At 39.3% G+C, this 27,850-nt stretch overlaps 1 protein-coding gene across 1 annotated transcript in view; it reads right to left on the bottom strand.

The window, feature by feature from the left end:
• Positions 1 to 27,850, bottom strand: part of LOC106884297 (rho guanine nucleotide exchange factor 17) — a 148,922-nt gene that overhangs the window by 113,343 nt on the left and 7,729 nt on the right. The window contains exon 2 of the mRNA XM_014935601.3: positions 17,341 to 19,953. Within this exon, the coding sequence (XP_014791087.1) occupies positions 17,341 to 19,332 (1,992 nt within the window). The 5' untranslated portion in view covers positions 19,333 to 19,953. The remainder of the gene's footprint in view (positions 1 to 17,340; positions 19,954 to 27,850) is intronic.

Genomic DNA, 27,850 nt, shown 5'->3' with positions numbered 1-27,850 from the left:
CATCATCATGAACCATTTAGGCAGAGAATGATCATAGAGTGTACCCCTAATCAAAGTCCAACCCCTTGTGTGCCTATTCCCCCAAGGAACATTTCTCTCCACATCTGCTGGGTTTTTGTTATGCCAGATGTTCAGTATCATTAACGGTTATTTTTAGCTGCTCCAGATCTTTAGGGACAATACACACACACACACACACACACACACACACACACACACATTATGATTAGCAGATCATTTCTATTCTATGTCATCAGGAGAAGCAAGCACAATCAACAGAGCACCCTTACAAATCCTCCCCCACCCTTCCATCTTTTACTACCCAACCCTTTCTGGCTCCCTTTTTATCTCTTCCTCTACACCATATTCTTTCCCATTTCAGTGGGTAAGCAATTTCAAGCATGTCCCCAGATGACATCTCATGGGACAGCAATGACTTGCTAATCACAAAAAGATAAACTCCTTGATTTAATTATGTAATTTTGCTTTGTATAAGGCATTGAGCACTTAATCAAAAATGGCTTCCTTTGTATTTTAACTCAGTACACACACACACGTTTTTATATTCAGTTGTAATAAAAACAATCTTACATTATTCTGTTGCGTCTGGGGAGAGTCATTCTCTTTTGGTGCCTTACAATTTAACGCACTCACAGGTAAAATTTCCACTTTTTTCTATTGATTCTGCTTCAGTCATTCAATTCTTATTTGTACAAAGTTAGACATTTAAACATTGTAGAAGTCATATTTCTTAATTTTTCTTCTACTTTTCCCTGTGAATGGTGTGTGTGTGTGCGCGCGCGCGCGCGCGCGTGCGTGTGCGTGTGCGTGTTGTTTGCTAAACCAGTATCCCCCTATCATTCACTCACACAAAGATACATACACATGCATATAAAAAAAAAAACATACACATAAAAACATATACACGCATCAAACCACATACACATAAAACAGAGATATATACACAATCAGAAGTATTCATACACACACACACACATAAATGTATTTATTTTTATATACCAAGATAGACAAATATAACAAACAGGCATATATACTGATATACATATAATATATATGTAGACAGCCGTACAAATCGACACACATACAAACAGGTAGGAAGACATATAAACTGACAAACAGCTGTACATACAGACAAACATATACATACATAGACATACTGACATGGAGACATATATACAGCCAGACACCTTGAAACAGGCACCAGTCACAGACAGAGACAATTGGTGGCAGAGAAAGATAGAAATTAGACTGAAAAGTAAGACAGTTGCAAAGACACACAACTGTGTGTGCACCAACATTTGCTTCTACCTATCTAGTCTTCAATACAGCTATCAACTAACCGAATGTCTGTCTGTCGCTCTGCTTCTCTCTCTCGCTCTCTTTTCATCTCTGAACAGAGAAGATATTTATACTCTTTGACTTAGCCATCTCCTAATTCTCTAACACACAAACACACATTTTCTACCTTCAGTTTCACACATGGCTAGCAGAGAAAATCAACATGAAACATTTGGCAGGGCATGCGCACGCACGCACGCTTACACATGAAAAAATGGCAAATGTATGAGGATTGGCAGAATCGGCAGAGAGTCAAACAAATTGCCTGGCAGTATCTAATTAACGCTCTTTACATTCTAAGTTCAAATTCCAGTGCGTTCAACTTTGCACTCCATCTTTCCAATATCAATGGAACAGAGTACCTCTCTAATACCAAGGTCAATTTTATCGCATATCCAGACACTCACACACACACGTGCAAACACTTACTGAATTACCCTCCTATAACGCTGAACCAATCTGGTGGTTTCTTCTGCACAGTCTACCAGGTCAAGCCTTCATATACATAGGTAGACAAGCCCAAGTTCACTGAAGGTTTGAAACCCATCGGCTATCCTCATCATGGTTTGGCCAAACTGTGGAAGCCATTGCTCAGGGTATGGCCGCTGTTGCATGCTGGCAGCTTTGAGGAGCCACAAGTGAGAGCTGGGTGTCAGGTGAGGACCAAAGCAGACAAGCTGCACCAAAGAGCACCACATGTTCCCCTGTCAGAGGAACTACTCCACCAAGTCACCCGATGCACACACACCTATATTATCAGTCAGTTGCCCATAAGTAAGAAGACAAAAAGCACACTCTGAAAGAGAATTTGAGTTATTATACATTCATACAGTTGAACAGTATATTCCTGGTACCTAACCAGTAAGAAAGTCACCATTGGTTTCATGCTTCTGCTGCATTTAGCAGTACTGAGTCATCAGTATTGCCAGATGCAATAGTAGAAAAACTAAATTTGTCAACACGGAGAAAGCCTTTGACAGGGCCCCTCATCTGGTGGTCAATGTGGAAGCTAGGGGTAAATGAGTGGTTGGTGAAAAACATTGTAGACAAATTTGACACTTTCCTTCTAGGCATGGTTATATACATATATTGAAATACATGGGTGGAGAAAATAACTGGGTAACGGAAATTATATTTCTTAATACAACGGGTAGAAAGTAAATAAATCTTTATGGAAAATAAAGAATTGTACAGGTTGAAGCAAAATTTGTCACTTAGTGAACCAAATTGCCAGTGTCGAAGGAACTAGAAAAAAGCCGTAGAAAATGTAGAAACAGGGATATCCAAATCCATGGTGAAAGCTGCTGCACTGTTATTCAACCTAGGAAAAATAGTAGCTATCTCCCAAAAATTCAGAGCCTTAAAAAAAAAAATTTGTTTTTTTTAAATGGTTAAGACATATTAGTTAATATCCAAAATAAGTTGTGTCCAGATTAAAAAGTAGGGGGTAGTCATGACTGGAATGTATTTAATTATAGATATTATTCATTGGGAACTGGCGGGGGGGTGCTGGCTAAACAAACAGGTCAATCCAGCAACTTCACAAAATCCAGAGACAAACAAGAAAAGTCAAAACAAGTAAAAAAGGAAAAATGCTAAACGTTTTCCTCTGTATTATAAAGCACAAACAACACCACCACTACTACTACTACTACTAAGATTAATGGTGAGGATAGAGAAGGAGAGGAATCTCCCAAAAACAGGAAAGTGGGGGAGGGATACTGGCCATAAAAAACGGTGAATGTTGACTACACTCCAGCTTTCTTACACAATATACACAGGAATATTATATAACATACTATAAACACACACACACACACACACACACACACACACACAAGCAGACAAACACATGCACAGTATATTGTGCAAAAGTGGTGAAGAGTATATATATATATATATATATATATATATATATATATACACATACACACACACACACACCTTATATAAATGTGTGTGTGTGTGTGTTTATTTTTAGATCCTTTTCTTTATATGCTTCATAGTTTTGTTGTTCCTTTTTTTTTCCTTTTTATCTATTTGTTTTACTACGAAGCTTTCTCTCAAGACATCCACAACAACCGACAAACAGCTTCGCTTAGGTTCCTCTGATACTTTTCTGCACTTTCTCAGATATCCATGAGAACAAATGTACTTGATAAACACACACAGAGAACAAAGAAAACAGAACAGATCCCACCATGGGAGGCAAAATACATATTTATCACTTGCTGGGCAATCATGTGTGCATATGAGAGAGAGAGAGAGAGCGAGAAGAGAGTATGCATGAAAGAGAGTGTGTATGCATGGAGAAAGAGAGAGTGTGCGTGTGCGTGCGTGCGTGCGTGCGTGCGTGCGTGTCCCCTATTCTTTGTTTATCGGACTTTGGCCATGCTGGACCATTATCTTTAAAAGGCTTTGTCAATTATATCAATCACAGTACTTCATCTGCTACTCATTTTATCAATCTCTATTTATCAAATGGCTAGATCAATGCATTCTGCCAGTTGCCTTATTTTAGCAAATTGCTTCCTTTTAGGGATATAAATACCGACTTACATTGGTACACACACTCTATATACAAATACAAATATATAACGTTTGACCCTCTGGCATAACTGATGAGGAGTTGGTTGACCTTCTGTGTTGTCAGGTCACCTGTGTATTTAGTATATGCTATATTAAATAGCAGTATGAGAGGGGTGGAAGGAAAAAGAAATAAGAGGGGGTAAGTGGTAGTACAGGAAAGGTGGAAAGCAACAGTGGATAGATCATAAAATAGGGAGAATGATGTGCATGGTGCGGTAGAGAGAGAAATGTACAGTGACAGGGATGGATGTCAGAGGTATGTAAGGATGGCTATAGTGAGTAGGATAAAGCCGTTGAGGGTGGGGTAGAGAGAGAGAGAGAGAGATGTACAGTGACAGAGATGGATGTCAGAGATATGTAGGGATGGCTATAGTGAGTAGGAGGATAAAGCCGTTGAGGGTGGGGTAGAGAGAGAGAGAGAGAGAGAGATGTACAATGACAGAGATGGATGTCAGAGGTATGTAGGGATGGCTATAGTGAGTAGGAGGATAAAGCCGTTGACAACAGATATGAGAGATTGATGAGAATGATAGCAGAGATAGGAAGGTATCAAAGATGAAGTATGGCAGTTCTAAGACGTAGGTCAGAGAAGAGAGAGAAACTGGAGGCACAGAAAGGGGTGATCAATGGAAAATAAAGTGGGGAGGGATAATATTGAGAACGAGGGATGAATTTTAGAAAGTGGTTCCTGGGAAAAAGGGAGGTATGTGGTAACACAAAAGGGGATGGAATATGTATATATAATTTGCTTATGATTACATTAGCTGAATACTGCCAAAGTTAGAAGAGTGGAGGGAGGGGGTCCATCACTTGCACCGAGTACACCATATGGAATTCCTTCCTACATCTTTCCTACATATTGAGCAGGGCCATTTTTGTGTAGGGAGTAGAGTCTTGTCTGCTTTCCTGCTTAGTAGAACTTAGGTCTATACTAAATTAACTTTCAAGCCCTTTGATTTCAGGTTTTGCTTCCACACCTGGAATTTCTTTTCTACTTCCATACTACAGATTCTACTTTAAGAAAGAAAAAAAGTCATCAACATATAGTAGTTCCCAAGGGCAACTGGTATTAAATCTCTCTGTTGTGGCCTCGAGGAATATGATGAATAAAAGTAGACTGATAACTGAGCCCTGAACTTCTACATATACATGAGTGTGTGTGTGTGTGTGTGTGTGTGTGTGTGTGTGTGTGTGTGTGTGTGTGTGTGTGTGTGTGTGTGTGTGTGTGTGTGTGTGTGTGTGTGCATATACACACACACAAGGCTTAGTGGTTACGGTGTTGCATTCATAATTGCAAGATTGTCGGTTCAATTCCCAGACCGGGCGTTGCATTGTGTTCTTCACCAAAGCACTTCATTTCACATTGCTCTGCGATCATTTCATCATTTGACAGGTGGCACACTGTGCACAAGTGATGCTGATTTGATGGAGGAGGTGAGCTTATGTGCAACACAAACATTTGATCACTATAAACAAATCAACTGCATGGTTGTTCAGCAAGAAATTGTCGAATCCTCATACATCGTCAAACAACGAGAGAGTCCACAATAATATATATATATATATATATATATATATATATATATATATATATATATTATATATATATATATATATATATATATATATACTTTATCAAAGACCAGCAAAAATATCACAAAAACTGTTACTCAGAGTTTCATGTTCGTGTATGTCGGACACGGGAACATGAAACTGAGTAACAGTTTTTGTAATATTTTTGCTACATTTTAATAAAGCATATTACTCTATCTCTGGTGTTTGAGCACTATTTTTTCCACCTTGTTTCGCATATATACACTTACCCTGGTATATATATATATATATATATATATCCACACACAGCTGCATGCATACAATAACTATTAGTGTATTTATTACCTAATGGCTTCTGTTTAAAATAAAACTGGTGGTTTTGTTAATAATTGTGGTGATCAGTAGAGGTGGTAGTATGGCTGTAGGTGTGGCAGTAGTAGTGGCAGTGATGTAGTAATGGATGTAGTCAGAGTTGTGGTGGTGATATGGTGATAGTTGTGGTGATCATGTTGGTATTTTGTAGAATACATCACCACCTGAAGGTATGTGGCTTAGTGGTTAGTGTACTTGACTCAGGATTGTAAAGCCAGGAGTTCAATTGCCAGCAGTGTGTTGTGTTCTTGAACAAGACACTTTATTTCACATTGCTCCATCGAGTATACTTTAGATGAACAAAGTGAGTTGTACACCTGTAATTCAAAAGGGCCAACCTGCTTCGTCACATTCTGTGTCACTCAATCTCTCTGAGAACAGCATTAAGGGTATGCACGTCTGTGAAGTACTCAGCCACTTACACATCAATTTCACAAGCAGGCTGCTCAGATCAACTGGAGCCCTTGTTCTCACAACTGGCGGAGCGCCAGCATGTCACTACATTTCACTATTACATGAGAACCAATCACCATTACACTACTACAACATCAACATTACCATCGTCAATACGTCTACCACCACCAATGTTACACTGTCACCAACAGCAACATAACACAACACCAGTTACACTACTACCACTACTGCCATCAGACTAACATTACTACCACCACCATTCCACCAACACCATTATTATGCTGACAACTCCACCACCACTACTGAAACTACAACAGCAACACAATACTTCCATCATCAGACCAACACTACCACCACCACCACCACAATTTCACCAGCAATAATACCAATACCACCATCATTGTGCTGTTAGCATCATCACCATCATCGCCATCAGCAACGTCATTACTGCCACCACCACTACTTCAAGCAACAATAACAACAATATCACTCACATACAGACTGTTAAATTAACGAGAACATCATCATCATCATTGCTGCCGCCACTATGGCGAGCACTATGCCAACAGAATCGTCACTACCACCACAAACAACAATTTAGCAATATCACTCACCTAAGCTACCATTACAACATAAACACATTCACAACTACAACCACCACCGCCACTGCCACCACCGCCACCACCATCATCATCATCATGACTAACAAGGAACAAGTACAGAGGTAACATCACCGCCGCCACCGCCTTACAGTGTTATTCCTCTAACACCAACAAACAAACAAAACTCACAGCAAGATTTCAAGGTTGTGTGGTGGAGAGATGGAGGTGGGGGGGGGTCTGACAAAGAGATTTAGGTTCAGGGGTTTAATGAGGTGGTGGTGGTGGTGAGGGAACGGTGCGTGGGATGAGAGAGAGAGCTGTTTGGTGTCTGTGTGTCTCTCTACTACCTATTTTGGATATTAGTACTGGTCCACACCTAGTCTTTTTAAGTGAATTGGTTCATGGTCATAGTTTCATGTGTGTGTGTGTGTGCATAGACACATGCACACTTACTCTCTCACTCAAACATACATAAACATCAAATTTAAGAATATATATATATATATGTATGTATATATGTATGTATGTGTATACGCATACACATGCTCAAGAGCTACATCTGTGATCAGTTAAGAGGTTCTCTAACATTTGAAGAAAATATTACAAGATAAAGTAAATAAATAAAAGATAAATATTCATGTAACCATTTTAGAAACATAACAGAGAAATCATTACTTAAGGTAAATATATATATATATATATATATGTGTATATATATATATATATTATATTATATATATATTATATCATTCATATATATATATATATATATATAATCATTTAGTATATACAGTATTTAAGATAGGAGCTACTAGTTTCTTGCCATGGAGACACTGTGATTAGGTAGATTTATATAACCTGCCTTGTGTCTCCAAGGTACTTACACTCGTGTCTCCAAGCAATCCTCTAGCTCAGAGCGCATGGTTGGATCTGTTTATATGATGTGCCTTGTGAGTCTGAAGATTGCTTGGAGACACAAGGCATGTTATATAAATCTGCCAAGAAGCTATTAGTAGGGTTAATTCTAAATACTGTGTACATTAAATGATATTTATCTCTCACTGGTTGAAGTACTCTTATTGGTGATCCTACCTTAACAGAACAGTTAACTATATATATATGTAGCGGTGAGCTGGCAGAAACATTAGCAGGCCAGGTGAAATGCTTACCGGTATTTCATCTGCCATTACGTTCTGAGTTCAAATTCCGCCGAGGTCGACTTTGCCTTTCATCCTTTCAAGGGGATGATTAAATAAGTACCCGTTACATACTAGGGTCAATGTGATCGACTTATCCCTACCATATCAGATTGGAGCCTGGTGCAGCCATCTGGTTCGCTAGTCCTCAGTCAAATTGTCCAACCCATGCTAGCATGGAAAGCGGGCGTTAAACGACGATGATGATTTACATGGTGTTTTAACTAAAAACCTGTACCTTCATGGAAATGTGTGTATGTGCATGCATGCATGCATGTGTGTGTGTGTGTGCGCATATGCATATGAGTATGTATGCATGTGTATGAATGTTTGTACGTATGTATCTGTGTGCATGTGTGTGTGTGTGTGTGTGTACACGCATGTACGTATGTGTGTATGTGTATGCATATATGTATGTGCGCGTATTTATGTATGTATGTGTATGTATGTGTGTGTACGTGTGTGTGTGTATATTTGTGTAGGTGTATGTGTGTACGTGTGTGTGTATGTTTGAGTAGGTGTGTGTGTGTGTGTGTATGTGCTTGTGTGTAAACATGTACACAAGCACCATTTAAGAGAAAATATAACTAAATGGAAGAAAAACTACAGAATAAGAGACAAAAATACAAAAATAAGCTTATGTATGTCAGTGTGTGGGGGGGAGAATGGGAGAGAGAGAGAGAGAGAGAGAGAAAGAGAGAGAGAGAGAAAGAGAAAGAGAGAAAGAGAGAGAGAGAGAGAGAAGGTGGGGGGGAGATGGCATCTCTATCCCTCCAGTGAAAATATATGGCAAAGGAATAGAGTTTTCTAAATATAGAGTAGGGTGAGAAGAGAAATTTGCAGTTTGAACAACAACACGGCAGCGTTGGTGGAGGAGGCGGCAAGGGGGGGGGTGATGGCGGCGAGGGCGATGGTGGTGATGGCGGTGGCGTTGTATGGAGGAGTAAAGTGAGCAACAGGCAAGAATAGAAACAGCTGAGGAAAGGAAGGCGGGGGGAGGAGGAGGAGGAGAATGGAACAGCCCATCAGCACCACCACCACTAACATCATCAGCATCACCACCACCATCCTCAATGCCACCACCATCATCATCATAAGCAACACCACCAACACCACCACCACCACCATCATATAACTTACCTCCAAGAAAGTGCTACTGTTGTTATGGGGGAGGGGAGGTAGTGTATGGGCGTGGAGGGAGGGGGGAATTTGCATCGTCTTTTGATGGTGGGAGGAGGAGGAGGAGGCGGCAAAAGAGGAGGGTTAGTTAAATAAGATGAGGAAGTGTTAGTGTAATACAGAGGTGGGGGTGGGAGTGGGGAGGGTGGATGCAGTGTTAGAAGCTGCAAAGTGGGTTTAGGGGGTAGAGTTTGTAAAGAGGGACCCCCCTTCGACCTTGCTTTGGGTCGGTCACCACAAACAACAGCCATACTATGCCACAGGCAATAGGGTGTGGGGAGAGGGGGAGGGGGGAATTATGGGTGCAGAGGTGAAGTCGGATTACCTGAGAGGCTTATGTGAAAGGTGTATGGGGTTTCTGTACCAGGGGTACAAGGGAATCGGTGGGGTGGGGTGGGTTATATAAGAATATGAGGAAGGGGGAGGAGAGGGTGAAATTGTTGTGTGAGGGTTTATGATCCAGTGTCACAAGCATCCCCTTTCTATTTCTATTCCCTTTATCCCTTACGTGTGTGTGTGTGTGTGTGTGTGCTTATACGTGTTTTTATATATGTTTATGTATGTATTTATTTATGTGTGTGTGTATTTATGTGTGTGTGTGTGTACTTATATATGTGTGTATGTGTGTATTTATATATATGTGTGTGTGTATTTATATATGTGTGTATATATGTGTGTGTGTATTTATGTGTGTGTGTATTTATATATGTGTGTGTATTTATATATGTGTGTATTTATGTGTGTATGTATGTGTGTGTATGTATTTATATGTGTATTATATGTGTGTATATATGTGTGTATTTATATATATGTATATTTATAAAACGTAAAGGAATAGGGATTTTGAATCCAAGCAGGTCCCTTATTAGCACTCTGATATAACCGACATCTGGCTAACCACATCGAACGATAGGGAACTTGTGTCGTATAGCCAGCTGGAGACAACACATTAGCAGCACCGTCTCTAGCTGAGCAGTTATTGTGTGCTGAGAAAAGGCAAAGCACCCAGAAACCGCAGTCCACAGAGATTGCTTTGTGCTGAGTGGGGATGCTGAACTCCACTGTTTGAAAATATAAGGACACAGATAGTGTGTCATACAGCCAGCTGGAGACGATGTTTCCTGGGACTAAATAACAGTAACATTCATCCTAACCAAGACTGCCACATTATGTTGGCAAACAAGGTTTTGGTCGGCCTGAGACTATAGTAGAAAACACTTGCCCAAGGTGCTACGCAGTGGGACTGAACCTGGAACCATGTGGTTGAGAAGCAAGCTGCTTACCACACAGCCACTCCTGCACCTATATAAAATAGGTCTTTATACATTTCCCAATAATATTTAATTATAAAAATACAGGATTTTTTTAACCCTCAAATGGCTATGAGGCTCGTGCCTGCTTTGCTAATTTTCCCCACACCAAGCACACATTCTGGGGTAATTTTCTCATGAGATCTTGGTCTGTTGTAGGCCAAACATTGAGCTTTACAAATATCATCACCCTGGATAACAGCAAAGGGGTTCATAGGCAAAAAAATGGTTGAGAGCCATTGGAATAAAGGAAACTATATTTTTGTTTTTAAATTACAAGGCCCCTAACTGCAAGTCAGTGACAGATTAGATGGAATTAGGGGCTTCAGTGTAGCACAAATGAAATCACAACACCCAGTTCTCAGCAACATGACTGTAATAATAAAATACACAAAAATAAAACATTGACGGGGGTGGCGGAGCTGCAAGAGTTAAAGTCATTAGGACACGTGCACCATGGCTAAAGGGTTGATGGGACATGACACGTCCATGACACTGGAACAATACTGCAACATCTATTTCTCACTGGCCCAGTCCACCTCGGGAGATAGAGAAGAAGAACATGTTGATTCCTTTAACAAACTTTGCTGTCAAATCAACTGTTGCAATGACGAATCAATGTTCTTCCTAAGCCAAAATAACTAAATGATCATTATCAGAAATGGCTCACAAGAAAATGTCTTAGTTAATTAACAGCCACAAGATAATGATCGTTCTCACTAACGGTGTAATTTAATAAATTAAAATTTTTGGCTTTCTACAAGTATGCTCGTGCCTGCTTTGCTAATTTTCACACACCAAAGCACACGTTCTAGGATAATTTTCTCATGAGATCTTGGTCTCTTGTAGATCAAACACAGAGCTTCACAAATAACATTATCACCCTGGGTCACGGCAAATGAAAATATGTTAGCTTTCAACCATCCTAAAAAGACGATGACGACAATGGTGACATTGATTTCATTCTGTAATGATCACAAGCATTTCAGCAGCGACCATCCCATCTTCTCTGTAGACGTTGCGTCTCCAGGAGTTCATTATCCAATGAAGTCCTCTGTTTTTTTGAGACACAATGGTGTCATTTGGGAAGATTTAGCTACTGTTTCTGGCAAGTCAAGAAACTAATTAGAGGTTCCTTATTTCTTCCTATATGTGTTTGTAACTGCAAAATCCATACATAGGCGCAGGAGTGGCTGTGCGGTAAGTAGCTTGCTTACCAACCATATGGTTCCGGGTTCAGTCCCACTGCGTGGCACCTTCGGCAAGTGCCTTCTACTATAACCTCGGGCCGACCAAAGCAACGTGGAATAAAGGGTCTTGTTCAAGAACACAACACACAGCCTGGTCTGGGAATCGAACTCACTACCTCATGACTGTGTGCCCAATGCTCTTACAACTGAGCCATGTGCCTTCACATTATAATAAAGTCTGTGTGTGTGTGTGTGTGTGTGTGTGTGTTACACTGATAAACAGATGTGTAGCCAGACATACTACATACAAACACTGGTTTTATTTAAGATGACATGTTTAAAGAAGAGTGTAAGTTAAAAGTGGCTGCTAATAGCTGGCTGAGTCATAGCCACTTGGTCACCAAGGTTACTGAGGGTCACTGGTGCCAGGGGGGGACAGAGGGACATCACAACAAAACAATAGAATGACTTTAATCTATGGAGAATGAGGAATGGGACTGCATGGTGATGATGATAGTGATGATGATGATGATGGAGACTATTGTTGTTTTATTCTTTTTTTGTTGTTGTTGTTGTTGTTGTGAAGTAGCTCTTATTTCAAGAGTCGTTTGTAATTCACTTGAGTCAACTGCCAAGATCTTGGGGTGACACCCAGAGATTCACTGCACAACAAATCTATATGCTTACCACATACATACACACACACACACGGATTAATTCATATATGTATGCATGCACACACACACACGTATAAATACATATATGTATGCAGGTGCACACACACACACACACACACACACACACACACACGTGTGCATGCATAGGTGTCCAGGTTTGTCTTTGTCCCCACTACTGCTTGATAAACAGTGTTGGTTCGTTTACATCCCTGTAATCTAGCAGTTCAGCAAGAGCAATTGACAGAACAAGTACTGCAGTTGATTTTTTTTTTATTAAACCCTTCAAAGAGGTGCCCCAGCATGACCACAGTCTAATGAATTGAACAAGGAATAGAAATAAAGAGAAAAAGCAAAGATAATCGTTATTTACGTCTTCAAAAATATATCTCTACAAGAATTCTTGTAGAATTTAGAGGGAAGCAGGGTTCAAATCTTTGTAATTTCTAGCCAGAGTCAACTTGCCCTGCTTAAAATAGCAGCCAAATTACCCTTAAATCACATTCCCTTACCATCTTAGGTAGCAAAGTATGCATTGAACAAATGGTCTTTGATAGACACAAAGACATAAGGCAACAAGTTAACCGAATTATTGGCATTACAGACAACATGCTTAGCATTTCATCCATCTTTATGTTCCGAGTTCAAATTCTGCTGAGGTCGACTGTACCTGTCATCCTTTCTGGGTCAATGAAATAAGAACCAGTACCAACTGAACACTGGAATCGATGTAACCAACATTTCCCCTCCCACAAAAATTTCTGCCCTTCAACCTTAACAGAAAGGGCATACACAGACAAGATGGTTGCAAGTGGAACATCTTCGGTCATAGACCTACTGGACCAGGACCGACCTTAGGTTAAACAACAATAAATGTTTAGTCATATCTCTTTACCTGCTACTTGTGTCAAACTACCGACACCACTAATTTCTCTGGTTCGTACGGTGAACTGGTGCTATACTAATTAACCTATTACAAATACTCGTTATTCGATAGTCGCTTGGTTAGTTGAGATAGAGGAGCAAGTTCGTTGTTGTGGTCTTGTAGTTCCAAGTCAGCCTTCATTACCTGCATCCGTAATTAACACCTCGTTATAATATGTGAAGACATGTGGCTTAGTAGTTAGAGTATTCGGCTCATAATCATGAGGTCATGAGTTCAATTCCCAGTGATGCATTGTGTCCTTGAGCGAGACACTTTATTTGACAATGCTCCAGTCCACACGGCTGGCAAAAATGGGTAGTACCTGTATTTCAAAGGGCCCGTCTTGTCACATTCTGTATCACACTGAATCTTCCTGAGAACTATGTTAAGGGTACGCATGTCTATAGAATGCTCAGCCACTTGCACATTAATTTCACGAGGAGGCTGTTCCGTTGATCGGATCAACTGGAACCTTCGTCGTAACCAATGAAGTGCCAGTTTTTTTTTATAATATGGATAACAGAATCAAAAGAACATTCAATACATAAAGTGCAACATAAAACAAGAAAGAAGGAAACCCATTAACACCTGAGTAATTAGATTATTATAACACTACTAAAGCGACAAAATTTCATCAATAAATAACCCTTTCTACTAAAGGCACAAGGGCTGAAATTTGGGGGTGGGGGAGAGGGCAAGTCAATTACACCGACCCCTGTGCTCAACTGGTACTTATTTTCTCAATCCCGAAAGGATGAAAGGCAAAGCTGACCTCAGCAGAATTTGAACTCAGAACGTAAAGGTGGACAACATGCTGCTTAAGCATTTTGCTAGGCGTGAGAACAATTTGCCAGTTCACTGCCTTAATAATAATAACAATTTTAATGATAATGGTTTCAAAATTTAGCCCAAGACCCTAAATTCAGGGTAAGGGATAAGTCAATTTACACTGATCCCCAGTACTCAACTGGTACTTATTTCATCGACCCCTGAAAGGATGAAAGGCAAAACCAACTTCAGCAGAATTTGAACTCAGAATTTGAAGACAAGCAAAATGTTACTAAGTCTTTTAACTGGCATGCTCACTATATATATAAATTATTATTTATTAAAAATTGACATCTCTTACAGCTGTTTCAATTCTAGACCCTCAGAAAATTAATTAAAATGGAAAAAAAAATTATTTGAAAGCCAAATCTTGTCAGAGGTAGTTCAAGATATACAGAATATATAACCAAGATGAAAGGGGTCAATATGCATTATATACTATTTGTATGAAAAATCCTAAATGTTAAATTTTACTCTTAATTTACCTGAAGAAAACGTTTGTTTTCTTTACATGTAACTGATTTTATTCATCATTAAAGAACATGTTTGAAACAGCTGTAGTGAACCTCAGTCCATCTGATATCATTTAAACTTCACCACACTCAGAACCTTCTCTGCGTTGGATCTTGAACCTACAATGGACTGTGGAATGTGAGCCAACATATACTCCTGTGTGACTTTATGTATACATTGTGTATTTGGTCCATACTTGTGAATGTATGGAAGTACAAATCCGTATTTACTTTAGTAAGTACGTGGATGACTTATTTAAATACCTCAATTGCACTGGATCCTGAAAATTTTATATAAATATATATGAGAGAGAGAGAGAGAGAGAGAGCGATGCATATAAACACAATGAGGCTTGATATACATGGACAAGATATGCTTAGTACATGAGCCACTCATTTGAGCACTACTACATGCTTTCTATACTGAGCATATTCAACTCACCTATTGTCTATGTGTATATATATTGTGAGTTATATATATATATATATATATATATATATATATATATATATATCATCATCATCATCGTTTAACGTCCGCTTTCCATGCTAGCATGGGTTGGACGATTTGACTGAGGACTGGTGAAACCGGATGGCAACACCAGGCTCCAGTCTGATTTGGCAGAGTTTCTACAGCTGGATGCCCTTCCTAACGCCAACCACTCAGAGAGTGTAGTGGGTGCTTTTACGTGTCACCCGCACGAAAACGGCCACGCTCGAAATGGTGTCTTTTATGTGCCACCCGCACAAGCCAGTCCAGGGGCACTGGCAACGATCTCGCTCGAAAATCCTACAGGAGCCAGTCAGGCGGTACTGGCAACGGCCACGCTCAAAATGGTGCATCTCATGTGCCACCCGCACAAGAACCAGTCCAGGGGCACTGGCAACGATCTTACTTGGCTTGCCGGGTCTTCTCACGCACAGCCCATTTCCAAAGGTCTCGGTCCGTAGTCATCGCCTCGGTGAGGCCCAATGTACGAAGGTCTTGCCTCACCACCTCAGCCCAGGTCTTCCTGGGCCTACCTCTTCCACGGGTTCCCTCAACTGTTAGGGTGTGGCACTTTTTCACGCAGCTATCCTCCTCCATTCTCACCACATGTCCATACCAGCGCAATCGTCTCTCTTGCACGCCACAACTGATGCTTCTATATATATATATAGTTGATACTCACAATTATATCGACCCCAGTGCGTAACTGGCACTTAATTTATCAACCCTGAAAGGATGAAAGGCAAGTTAACCTCAGTGGAATTTGAACTCCGAGCATAGTGACAGGCAAAACGCTGCTAAGCATTTCGTGCAGCTTGCTAACGATTCTGCCAGCTTGCGCCTTTTAGACAACAATACTAATGATTGCTTACACAGTGACAAGGTCTCGGATGGTTTCAAGAGAGTGTAGAGTCAAAAATCAACTGCAGAACTTGACCAGTTGCTTATTTCATTAATCCCACAAGAATGAAAAGGACAAGTGACTTTGGCAGGATTTGAAATCAGAATACAAAGGAATCACAACAAAATACGTTTTTTTCACCCCAACATTTTAGCATTTCTACGAATCCTCTCTCACCGCTTTAATAATCATTTAAAATTTTGGTACAAGGCCAGATATTTTATGGGAGGGGGTAGGTCAATTACATTGGCCCCTCAATGTTCAACTTATTTATATCAACCCCAAAAGGATAAAAAGCCAAACTGACTTTGGTGCAACTGGAACTTAGAGTGTAAAGACATGAAATGCCGTCACGTATTTCGTTCAGTGTACTTACAACTCTGCCAGTTCACTGCCTCAACATCAACAATAATTTCAAGTTTTGGCACAAAGCCAGCAATCTGGGGGGAGGGAGATAAGACAATTACATCACTCCCCCAGTGCATAACTGGTACTTGTTTTATTAACCCTGAAAGGATGGAAAATAATGTTGACCATGGTGGAATTTGAACTCAGAACGTAAAGACGGACGAAATGCCGCCAAGCATTTTGTGCATTGTGTTAACGAATCTGTCAGTTCACAGCCTTAATAATTAACAACAATAACAACAACGATATATCACAATAAGCTGAAACAATATTCTAACAAACAAAATGTTACCAAATATTTTACAGTAGTAATCCTTAAGTACTTCAACACAAACACTTCCGCGAAAATACACACAGTCTAATACACACACACACACACACACACAATATAACAAAGAGGATTTGTTGACAATGGAAGTAAGCACTGAAGTTATTAGCTTCTACTACTACTACTACTACTACTACTACTACTACTACTACTACTACTTTGGAGCTTGAAATATACTGCTTTGACAAAAAATATTTTTTTAATTTAGGAAATGTCATGTTTAAAAATTCACAAACTGAGTTAGTAGGTTTGTTTTTTGATTTTTTTTACTGTTATTTTTAATGCGTAGAATCCAATAAAACAACATGAAAATTAGATAAAATTTCTTTTAAGTTATATGTACAAATGCATACACACAAATTTATGTGTTTATATGTGTGCAACAACAACAACAACATAACTATATAACATATACACACACAAACACAAAGACTGTAATAGATAGGAGACTAAACTCAGAAACTGGTGGTTATTAAAGTGCGGAAAATTAATCCCAAACAGCAACTTACCTTAACGTAGGCTTGGACCTTTTCCGAAGAGTCAAATACATTAGCATTTTGTTTCCAGACATCTGGCATGCTTATAGTGATATAAGAGCCATTGTCGCTGAGAGGTGAAGCAAACTCTGGCACCGATGTACCAGGTTTCATATTTCCCGGAATTGAGTCATCAGAATTTATACTAAATTTACGAACAACATCCTTGTCTTTGTTCGCCGTGTTGAACATGCGCCGGTCATGTTGAAGAACACTGGCTGAACTCATACTTCTTAAAATGGGTTTTCGCGTCATAGGAACACTCAAGAGGTTGTGTGGAGGACGTTCAAGGGTACTTGTTGGAGACTGATTGTGAGGCGTTGTGGGGGCAGATGATCCGATATAGATCAACTTGTCAGGTTTTAACAAGGAATCGTCGGGGTACTGTTCATTTTCGTCCCCTTCTTCTATTGTCGATTCCAAGCCTGGGCTTTGACATCTTTGGCTTTCTTGAGATATACGGCGCTCTGGGTTTGAGGATTTAGGGCTTGCATGTGGAAGAACTATTTCTGAATATGGGCTTAGTTCAAGTTCAGGGTTATTGGTTTCTTGGAATTGCTGTAAAGGCCCCCCATCTTCTGTTATGTCACGTGATAAGACAGGTGAACTGTGTGCATGTGATGAGTTTATTTCTTTGCTAATTTCGGACAAAACTTTGGTCTTGTCAGCGCTTGGGTCACTTATTGACTTTGGTTTCGTTAGTTTTCCATTTTTCTTTTCAAATCTTTCATTGTCTGAGACTTCCACAACAATATTTTCATCTGCATATTCAGAAAAGTGCACTTCATCATCAGTATTTATTTGACCATCCGTAGATTGGCAGCTGCCAGCAGCTAACAGTGTGAGATTATCTCGAGATTGGTCTGATGGTGCACTTTCTGAAGCTTCTTCAGATTTCAAAGTACCAAATCCATTACTATCAATTGAGCCTTCCTCTTTTGGTGAAGCTTTATGCTTTGAAGAATGTTTAATGAACCGGTGGGCTTTTCGTTGTGAGCCTGGAACATGGACAGACTCAGATCGTTGAGGTGGGTGACCCCCTGAATGTTCTTCGGAACGTTTGTCTTCATCAGGCTGCTGGAAACTGGCCAATTGCATTGGGTGGCTAGTTCCAAAAATGGCTTGTACTTTATTACGTGTTGCCAAAGTAGTTATACCAGTTCTTCGTTGTGGAGCAGTTTTGGCAAGTTTGAAGAATTCAGAGTCACGATTCAGAGGTTGGTAGATATAAGGGCCACTCGTTGTTGAACTGGTGTCTGATTCACTGGTGCCAGTCCCATCATCATCCAAAGATTTATCATCTGGAGAAGGCAAACAATCTGAAGAAACAGAAGAACTTTCCAGTTTACTTAGACATTGTTCTGACATCGAATCCTTTGCATCTTTATGAGAATAATATGGTACAGCCTCTCCCGATTCCATCTTTGATAAATCTTCAGGCATCTTTGGACTGCCGCTTTCATACAGACTGTCGTCTGGTGAGTCTAAAATTTGCTCACATTGACTGAAGTCTTCAATGTTAGGAATTTTCCTTAAAGTACCGTAGGGTGCGACTGTCGACAAATCGCTGGATGATGGAATGTTGCATGAAATATCGTTTGAACTAGGACCAGATTTTAATTTATCCGTTAACTCTGTAAGCTTTAGACTCCGGTTTTGTCTTCGAGAAAATCCTGATCTCTGTGAATCAGTCACAGGAGATGTGGGAGTTGACGTTGGTGCTTGGGAACTTTTCGACGGTTGAGATCGAGATAGTCGCTGACGACTATGTTTTCTTTGTTTCATGTCCTCCAGAACAGCCCGACTAATTTCACCTGCATTGCCAGGATCTGTTTTAGAGCGATTTTTGGATGGTCTAAAGCTTGAGGAAAAAGCAGGCAGTTTTGGTCTCACAACTTTAGGGGACAATGAACTGGACTTTAGTTTAGCCTGTTCATCAGTCTCTTGGTCAACACTAGACTCCATGTTTATATAAAAGTTGAGAGAGAAAGAAAAGAAAAAAACTATGTTGGAAGTCAATGTGACCGATTAAGATTGGCTCGTTAATATCTATATAACAGCCATTTATACCAAGAATTATTTGCTATATATATATTGAATCCTGCTTTGAGTACTGTTCCGGAAATTCATAAAAGATTGCGCTGGTCTTTGGGACCCAAGATGTCCAATTAGTATACACAGTTGCACAAATTCTACCCTGCTGTTGCTTTTGTTGCCCAAAGTTCCATGTACCATTTACGTAATTCTCCACACATTCATAGACAAGTAATTCAATGAAGATACTACTATGCATTCTTATAAAAGGAATAACTGACAAATTAATTAAAAATATATATACATATATATACAGATATCTATTTATATATATGTATATATATATATGTATGTATATATATATAATCAATTTGTCAGTTAGAAGGAAAAAAATTTGCCTTCTTGAGAATTTTTTTTTATTAATTTTTTTGTTTTTTACTTTTTTTTTTCTTTATATATGTATACGTAAATATATATATATTATTTTAAAAATATGATATACTAATATGCTTGACGAAATGATTTTTTTTTTTTATTTTAACGACCTAGAACCTGAAAAAGAAAAAGAAAACGTAAAATTAAAAACTAAAAATATTAAATTATTAAATTCATGTTCAAATCTTTAAACAAGAAAGAAAAAAAAGAAATGGAATGGATTTATTCTAGAAAATGATTGTCAGAAAGTGAAACACCAAAAAAAAAAAAAAAAAAAAAAAAATCAATCACATAAAATTAGCAACGGATTATTAATGAAGACCAGTTAATATATAGTTCGTTAATATATAGATATAACTATATAATATATACACTAAGTTTCAAGCAGATCTCTGATATGGTGGCATTGAAAAGTTTTAATCAAATTAAATAAAAGTCTGATACTTATTTTATTAAATGTTATTTGTTGTAAATTGTATTAGTGTAGGAATTAATTATATGAGGTCTGATCAAAAAGTGTCAAGACTGTTACTATGGTAACAGAGCTAAAGCACACACAGTGAATCCGTTTGGCACAGGCTGACCTTGAACTCTGTCACGTATGCACACTAAGTCGTAACATTCTCGCTCACTTTTGTTGTTTATAGCAGTGCTTGGAAGTAAAATGTGTAGAGTGCGGTCATCTCAAAAAGAAGATCAGGTTTCAGCTGTGCTGGATCTCCTTGACCGTGTCTAGGAAGAAGAAAGGGCTTTTAAAAATGGTGTGGCCTTCGTGCCGGTGGCACGTAAAAGCACCCACTACACTCTCTGAGTGGTTGACGTTAGGAAGGGCATCCAGCTGTAGAAACTCTGCCAAATCAGATTGGAGCCTGGTGTAGCCATCTGGTTTCATCAGTCCTCAGTCAAATTGTCCAACCCATGCTAGCATGGAAAGCAGATGTTAAACAATGATGATGATGATGAATTGTGAGTCTGTGGCTATGACCCCCCAAAATCAAGGCAAAAGTCAAATTGTATTTGAAAGGAAAAAGATTTCAAAGCATCGAAGAAATCCAAGAGAACGTGACAAAGCAGCTATTCAACTATTCCAAAATAGGACTTCCAGGAATTCTTCCATCGATGGATACAACACTGGATAAGGTGTATGGCTTCAGAAGGGGACCACATCAGAAGGGGACTAAACACCAAACAGGTATGTGTTGCAGCTTTCTTTTTATAGCACCGGTGCCCGATACTTTTTAGTCAGTCCTTGTAAGGCCTTCATGTATGGTTTGCGTAAAATATAAGGGTTTGCACCTAATAAATATCTCCATACACTCTGAGGTAAATGAATTGGTACAGAGGTATGGAACAGAAACGGTGAGAGGTAACAAGAGGGGGGGAGTAAGTGGTAGAGTGAGAGAGAGAGAGAGAAAATGAAACTGAGAAGCAGAGTGAGAGAGAAAGAGAAACAGTAGCATAACAGGTGAAAGGATGGATGGGGGGGGGAGTAGAAAGATAAAAGTAGAACGGGTGGGTGTGGGGGAAGAAACAGAAAGATGACTAGAAGCAGTAGGGGAAGATGGTAGCAACAGTAGTGGTCATGATGGTGGTGGGAATAATCATGATAGCAGTGGTAATTATAATTGCGGCGGTGGTGATGATGGTGGTTGTGGTGATGTTGGCAGTGGTCGTGGTGGTGATGGTGAGTGGTGGTGGTGGTGGCAGCAGCAGCAACAGTTGATGGTATTGGTTGCAGTGATTCTTACAGTGGTAATGGTACTGACGGTGGCATTAGCAGTGGTGGGGGTGGGTGGCAGCAACAGTAGTTTTTATCAAGGTTTACAAAACACAGACACAGGAATTAAGAAAGTCTGGCAGTTGTTGCATGGCAGGAAATAGTAACAGACAAGATAAATACAATCTTATAAACATCTAACATCAAAACGAGGGCAACAACAAGCTAGATTAGGGCTGCAAGTGTTCACATGGAGAAAAACTATATTGCTTCTTTTTTGCTTTTTTCATTACATTTTTTTTTCATTTTTTTTTTTTACTTGGTTGTTTTCTTTTCAATGTTTGTTTTCCATTCTGTCCGAAACATAGATTAGAAGGTTATGATATTCTTTTACTTGCTTCACTTATTAGACTGCTGCGGCCATGCTGGGGCAATGCTTGGAAGAATTTTAGCCAAACAAATCAATCCCAGAGCTACTTTTTTTTTGTTTTTTGTAATCCTCTTTTGTGAATGTAAACACTTAATACCAGTTGTCAAGTGGTGGGGGAACAAACAGACACAAACACATATACATTCACACACACACGATGGGTTTTTTGTTTTGTTTTAAGTTTCCCTCCATCAGATCCAAAGCTTTGGTTGGCTCAAGGCTATAGTAGAAGACACTTGCCCATGGTGCCTTGCAGTGGGACTGAACCCAGAACCATGTGGTTAGGAAGCAAACTTACTGCACAGGAGTGGCTTTGTGGTAAGTAGCTTGCTTACCAACCACATGGCTCCAGGTTCAGTCCCACTGCATGACACCTTCCGCAAGTGTCTTCTACTATAACCTCAAGCCGACCAAAGCCTTCTGTGTGGAATTTGATAGACAGAAACTGAAAGAAGCCCGTCGTGTGTGTGTGTGTGTGTGTGTGTGTGTGTGTGTGTGTGTATTCGTCCCCCCAACATTGCTTGACAACCAATGCTGGTATGTTTATGTCCCTGTAACTAAGCACGGGGATATAAATACACCAGCATCGGTTGTCAAGCGATGTGGGGGGGGGGGGGAGAAACACAGACACACAAACACACACACACATATATATATATATATATACGACAGGCTTCTTTCAGTTTCCGTCTACCAAATCCACTTGCAAGGCTTTGGTCGGCCCGAGGCTATAGTAGAAGACACTTGCCCAAGGTGCCATGCAGTGGGAATGAACCCGGAACCATGTGGTTGGTAGGCAAGCTACTTACCACACAGCCATTCAAATAATATGAATAAATAAGTATTACCTTTGACAAAGTAACCTCAATGCTAAAGGGTTAGAAAGAAATTATTTAGATACAACAAAATAAATGTCAATATTCCGAATTGTTTGAATTTAGGCTGATTTATTTAGAATTCATTTTATGATTTGACTGAAGCCAACAATTTTGCACTTACTACAAGATAGTGTAAGTCAGTCTCAAAGAAATTCTAGCTTGTCTCACGCTACTACATGTACTGCTGTTTCATCGAGTGTCAAACATGAAAGTGAGTGCAAACTATACAAGAAGTCTGCACTTAAAAGCTCCACGTGCATGTTCTGTCAGCTGCTGAACAAGAAGATGAAGAACTCATTGCTGTTGCATCACCATTGCACTGCAATGGTTTATGTGACAAAGTCAAGAAGACAGAACCTGAGCCACTTGTTAAGCGGTTGAAACAAATGCCGGCGCTTAACATTGATAGGCGGCAGGTGTGGCTGTGGGGTGAGAAATCTGCTTCCTAACCACGTGGTTATGAGTTCAGTCTCACTGCATGGTACCTTGGGTAAGTAACTTCGAACTATAGCCCTACGCTAACCAAAACCTTGTGAGTGAATCTTAAAGAAACCCATTGTGTGTGTGGGGGGGCATGTGGGGGTGGTGTGTGTGCTTGAGTGTGGGTGCAAGTGTGTGTAGTGTGTGTGTGGCATGCTAACACTTCTTTCAGATTGCAGCCTAAAACAACAACAACAACAGCAGCAATAATAATAATAATAATAATAATAATCCTTTCTACTATAGACACAAGGTCTGAAATTGTTGAGGAGGGGAACTAGTCGATAACATCGACCCCAGTGTTTTACTGGTATTTAATTTATTGACCCTGAAAGGATGAAAGGCAAAGTCAACCTTGGTGGAATTTGAACTCAGAACGTAAAGACAAACAAAATGCTAAGCTTTTTGCCCAGCATGCTAACAATGCCGCCAGTTCACCACCTTAAAAATAATTATTATTATTATTTCTACTCTAGGCACAAGGCCTTGACAATTTGGTGGGAAGAGGAATAGTTGATTACATTGACCCCAGTGCATAACTGGTACTTATTTCATTGACCCTGAAAGGATAAACAGCAAAGTCAACCTCACCATAATCTGAACTCAGAATGTAGCAGAAGACGAAATACCTCTAAGCATTTCACCCAGCGTGCAAACGATTCTGCCAGCTTGTCCCCTTAATAATAATGATAATAATAATAATAATAATAATGGTGATGATTTCAAATTTTGGCACAAGGCCAGCAATAATTTCAAGGGAAAGAGTAAGTCAATTACATCAACCCCTTTTATATATAATGTCTCACCATGTAATTACTCCTGGTTAGTTTCGTTTTCTTTCAATGCTCTCTGCTTTAAATATGTTAACACTAACTTAACTATTTAAGATAGAGTGTGGTAAATAAACATTTCTAACTGGCCACAGAGCCAGGGAATGGCAAATAAATGCTGCTACTTGACTATTTATTCTATTAAAAGACAGGTGGCATATTTGAGCCATTTAACCTTCGTAAGAATGAGGTATGATAAATAAAATTATTTTTAAAAATAATCAATTTATCTTACATAAGAACAGGATGTAGAACATAAAGAAGGGCGTGATATGTGGAAGCTATCAAAAAGCTTATTAGTAAACAAATGGTTTGAGTATTTCTTCATTTTCTTCTGTTCTCCATATTCTCCGATTTCAAACTACAAATGGTAAATCTTCAGCACATACATCTTTGAAGTTAAAAAAGCCAGTCTTTATGAAGAAAACACCAATCAACAGACAGCTATTGAAACACCACCACATCACCGCCATGGAGGTTCCACTGAATAGGAATTATCTAACCTCAAATTGACATCATGAGATTTTGAGCCAATAATAAAGCTTCTACATGGCCGTTGACCAGTTAGAAATAGCAGCAACATCATCATCATCATCGTTTAACGTCTGCTTTCCATGCTAGCATGGGTTGGACGATTTGACTGAGGACTGGTGAACCAGATGGCTGCACCAGGCTCCAATCTGATTTGGCAGAGTTTCTACAGCTGGATGCCCTTCCTAACGCCAACCACTCAGAGAATGTAGTGGGTGCTTTTACGTGCCACCAGCACAAAGGCCAGTCAGACAGTACTGGCAACGGCCATGCTCGAAATGGTGTATTTTACGTGCCACCTGCACAGGAGCCAGTCCAGCGGCACTGGCAACGAACTCGCTCAAATGTCTTTTCACATGCCACTGGCACAAGTGCCAGGAAGGTGACGCTCAGTAAGCGTTCCCATGCCGGGAATCAAACCCGGGCCGCCTGGGTGAAAGCCAGGAATCCTAACCACTAGACATTCTTTTAAAATCACATTACATCCTACTCTGTTTTAAAAGTTTGGAGATATTGGTCAATATAGTCGGAGATATTACAAAAAAAGCAAACAAATGAGTTGATTATGGCTGGAATGTCTGACCATAGCTCTGCTCAGCACAATCAGAGATGCCCAAGGGCTGAGCAAAAACCATAAATTTGTAAATACAAACTGCTTCCCTCATTCCTGTCTATCTTCAGATATGTTATTCAATCAAATATCAGAAGCTATTTTGCTTAACCCATAAAGTCCCCACTGTCCTATAAATAGGAGACTAAAAGAGAACCTTAAATAAGCTATATCTCATTGTTTCAATGTCCTATTTATAGGACACCGAGTATTTCCATTTCTACTTAAAGTAAAGGAGTTTTAATAATTATTTTTTTTCATTTTAACCTGTTTTCAATCATCTGTAAAAAATTTGAAGTAATATTCAGAAATTTAAGTACTCTTGAACTTAACGGGTTAATCCTTAAGTTAGCCTTGGTCATCCACTCTTTTCTTCAGGTACAGTGTATCTCGGATTACATCATCTAATGTGTCTTATCTTTTAAGATGAATGGATGTGATTTGAGGACAATTTAGTTGCTATTTCTAATAGATCAAGCTGCCATACATTGAATCCGTTAATTAAAAGGTTTCAAATTTTGGCACAAGGCCAGCAATTTCAGGGAAGGGGCTAAGTCGATTACATCAACCCCAGTATTCGACTGGTACTTATTTTATCAATCCCCATAAAGGACAAAAGGTAAAGCTGACCTCGGTGGAATTTGAACTCTCAACATAGAAACGGACGGAATGCCACCAAGCGGTTTACCTGGCATGCTAACAATTCTGCCAGCTCACCACCTTAATCCATTAATTAATTAGCTAGCATTCTTTATTATTTTCCTTCTTCGTTAACCACAGATATTTGTCTTGGAGATAGTTTCCCTCCCCACCTTCCATCCTCTAAGTTTACTTCCTGGCAGAAACAACAGGTAGAGGATTAAAATCCCATGTAGATGATTAAGGTGAAATGTAGTCCGTTAGGATCACATGAAGTCAATTAGAAACACATACAGTTGATTAGGATCACATGAAGTCAATTAGAAACACATACAGTTGATTAGGATCACATGAAGTCAATTAGAAAAACATACAGTTGATTAGGATCACATGAAACTGATTTGGAACACATGTAGCTAATTAGAAACATATGTAGTTGATTAGAAGCAAGTAGCTAATTAGGAACACATGTAGTTGATTAAAAACACATGTAGAAGATTAAAAACACGCATGGTTGATTAAGACCACATAGTCGGTTGGGATCACATGTGGCTGATGAAGACCAGCATGTGAATGTCTCATGGAAAAAGAAACTAACCATGAGACAACATGAGAAAAGAGAAAAAAAAAGAAACAAGGGAGAGAGAGAGAGAAAGGGAGAAAGGGGTGAGGAAGTGAAGGTCTTGGATTGGTCTCCACAATCACTGGATCTCAAAATAATTGAACATTTATGGTACATTTGGAACAGCAAGAGAGGAGTTCTTTCTCTTTATCACCAGCACTGAATGAACCAAAGCAGGTTTTACTCAAAATTCCCCTAACAACTATTCAGAACATGTTGGAGTCAAATTCTTCAAATTATCAAAGTGAGATTAATGCCAAAGTTAGGCCAATTCCTTATCAAAGACTACAACTCCCATTAAACAAGGTGTTTTCATTATTTTGCCTAGCCCCAGTACATACCTACCTTCACATATATACATACATACCTATCTGCACACATATACATACCTACATAGACACACAGACACACATACATACCTATATGTCTGTCTACACCTATGTTTGTATTTGCCATCTTTGTCTTGAGGAGAGTCACCTTACTTGCCTTAATTCTTTTGGAACTTAAGGTGTGCCACACACCTTACATCATGCACATATTATGAATGAATCTGGTTATTACATAAGTTATGTCCCAAAACAATTGCCCATATAAGACTTTACATAATTTCTTTTGTCTTTATTCTGTAATCTGTATTTCGTACTCCATATAAACAAACAATTCAAGCCTACCAGTGTTTATCTGTCATCCTACCTTTATATAGATATTATTATTATTATAATTCCATTTGGGTGTTAATCCTGGAGTTCCCTATTAAATAGATAACCTTTCCATGTGATTCTTCAGAATCAGCCTTTGATAATGTATCAAGAACACCTCACGTATTAATGGCTGTATGTATTGTTGAATAATATAGCAATGCACACGAGATTGATGTTCGAGGAAACAATTGTAAAGCAATGAAATAAAAAGAGTCTCTCTCACTCCATTCTCCTTCATTATAGTCATATATATATATATATATATTTATTGCACAGAAAGTGGGTGTTAAATGATGATGGCGATATATATATATAGAGAGAGAGAGAGTTGCGACATCACTGGTGCCAAGCTGTATCAGCCTTTGCCTTTCCCTTGGATAACATTGGTGGTGTGGAGAGGGGAGACTGGTATGCATGGGCGACTGCTGGTCTTCTTTCAACAACCTTGCCCGGACTTGTGCCTCGAAGGGCAACTTTCTAGGTGCAATCTCATGGTCATTCATCGTCGAAGGGAGTTTCCAACACAATCCCTTGACATACCAAAATCTCTCACAGAAATAATTAAAATTTTAAAAA

The sequence above is a fragment of the Octopus bimaculoides genome, chromosome 13 (genome assembly GCF_046866305.1).
Source record: "Octopus bimaculoides isolate indiv1 chromosome 13, ASM4686630v1, whole genome shotgun sequence".
Taxonomy (NCBI): Eukaryota; Metazoa; Mollusca; class Cephalopoda; order Octopoda; family Octopodidae; genus Octopus; species Octopus bimaculoides.
Note: the sequence above shows the minus strand (reverse complement) of the source record. Positions and strands in the feature narration are given on the sequence as shown.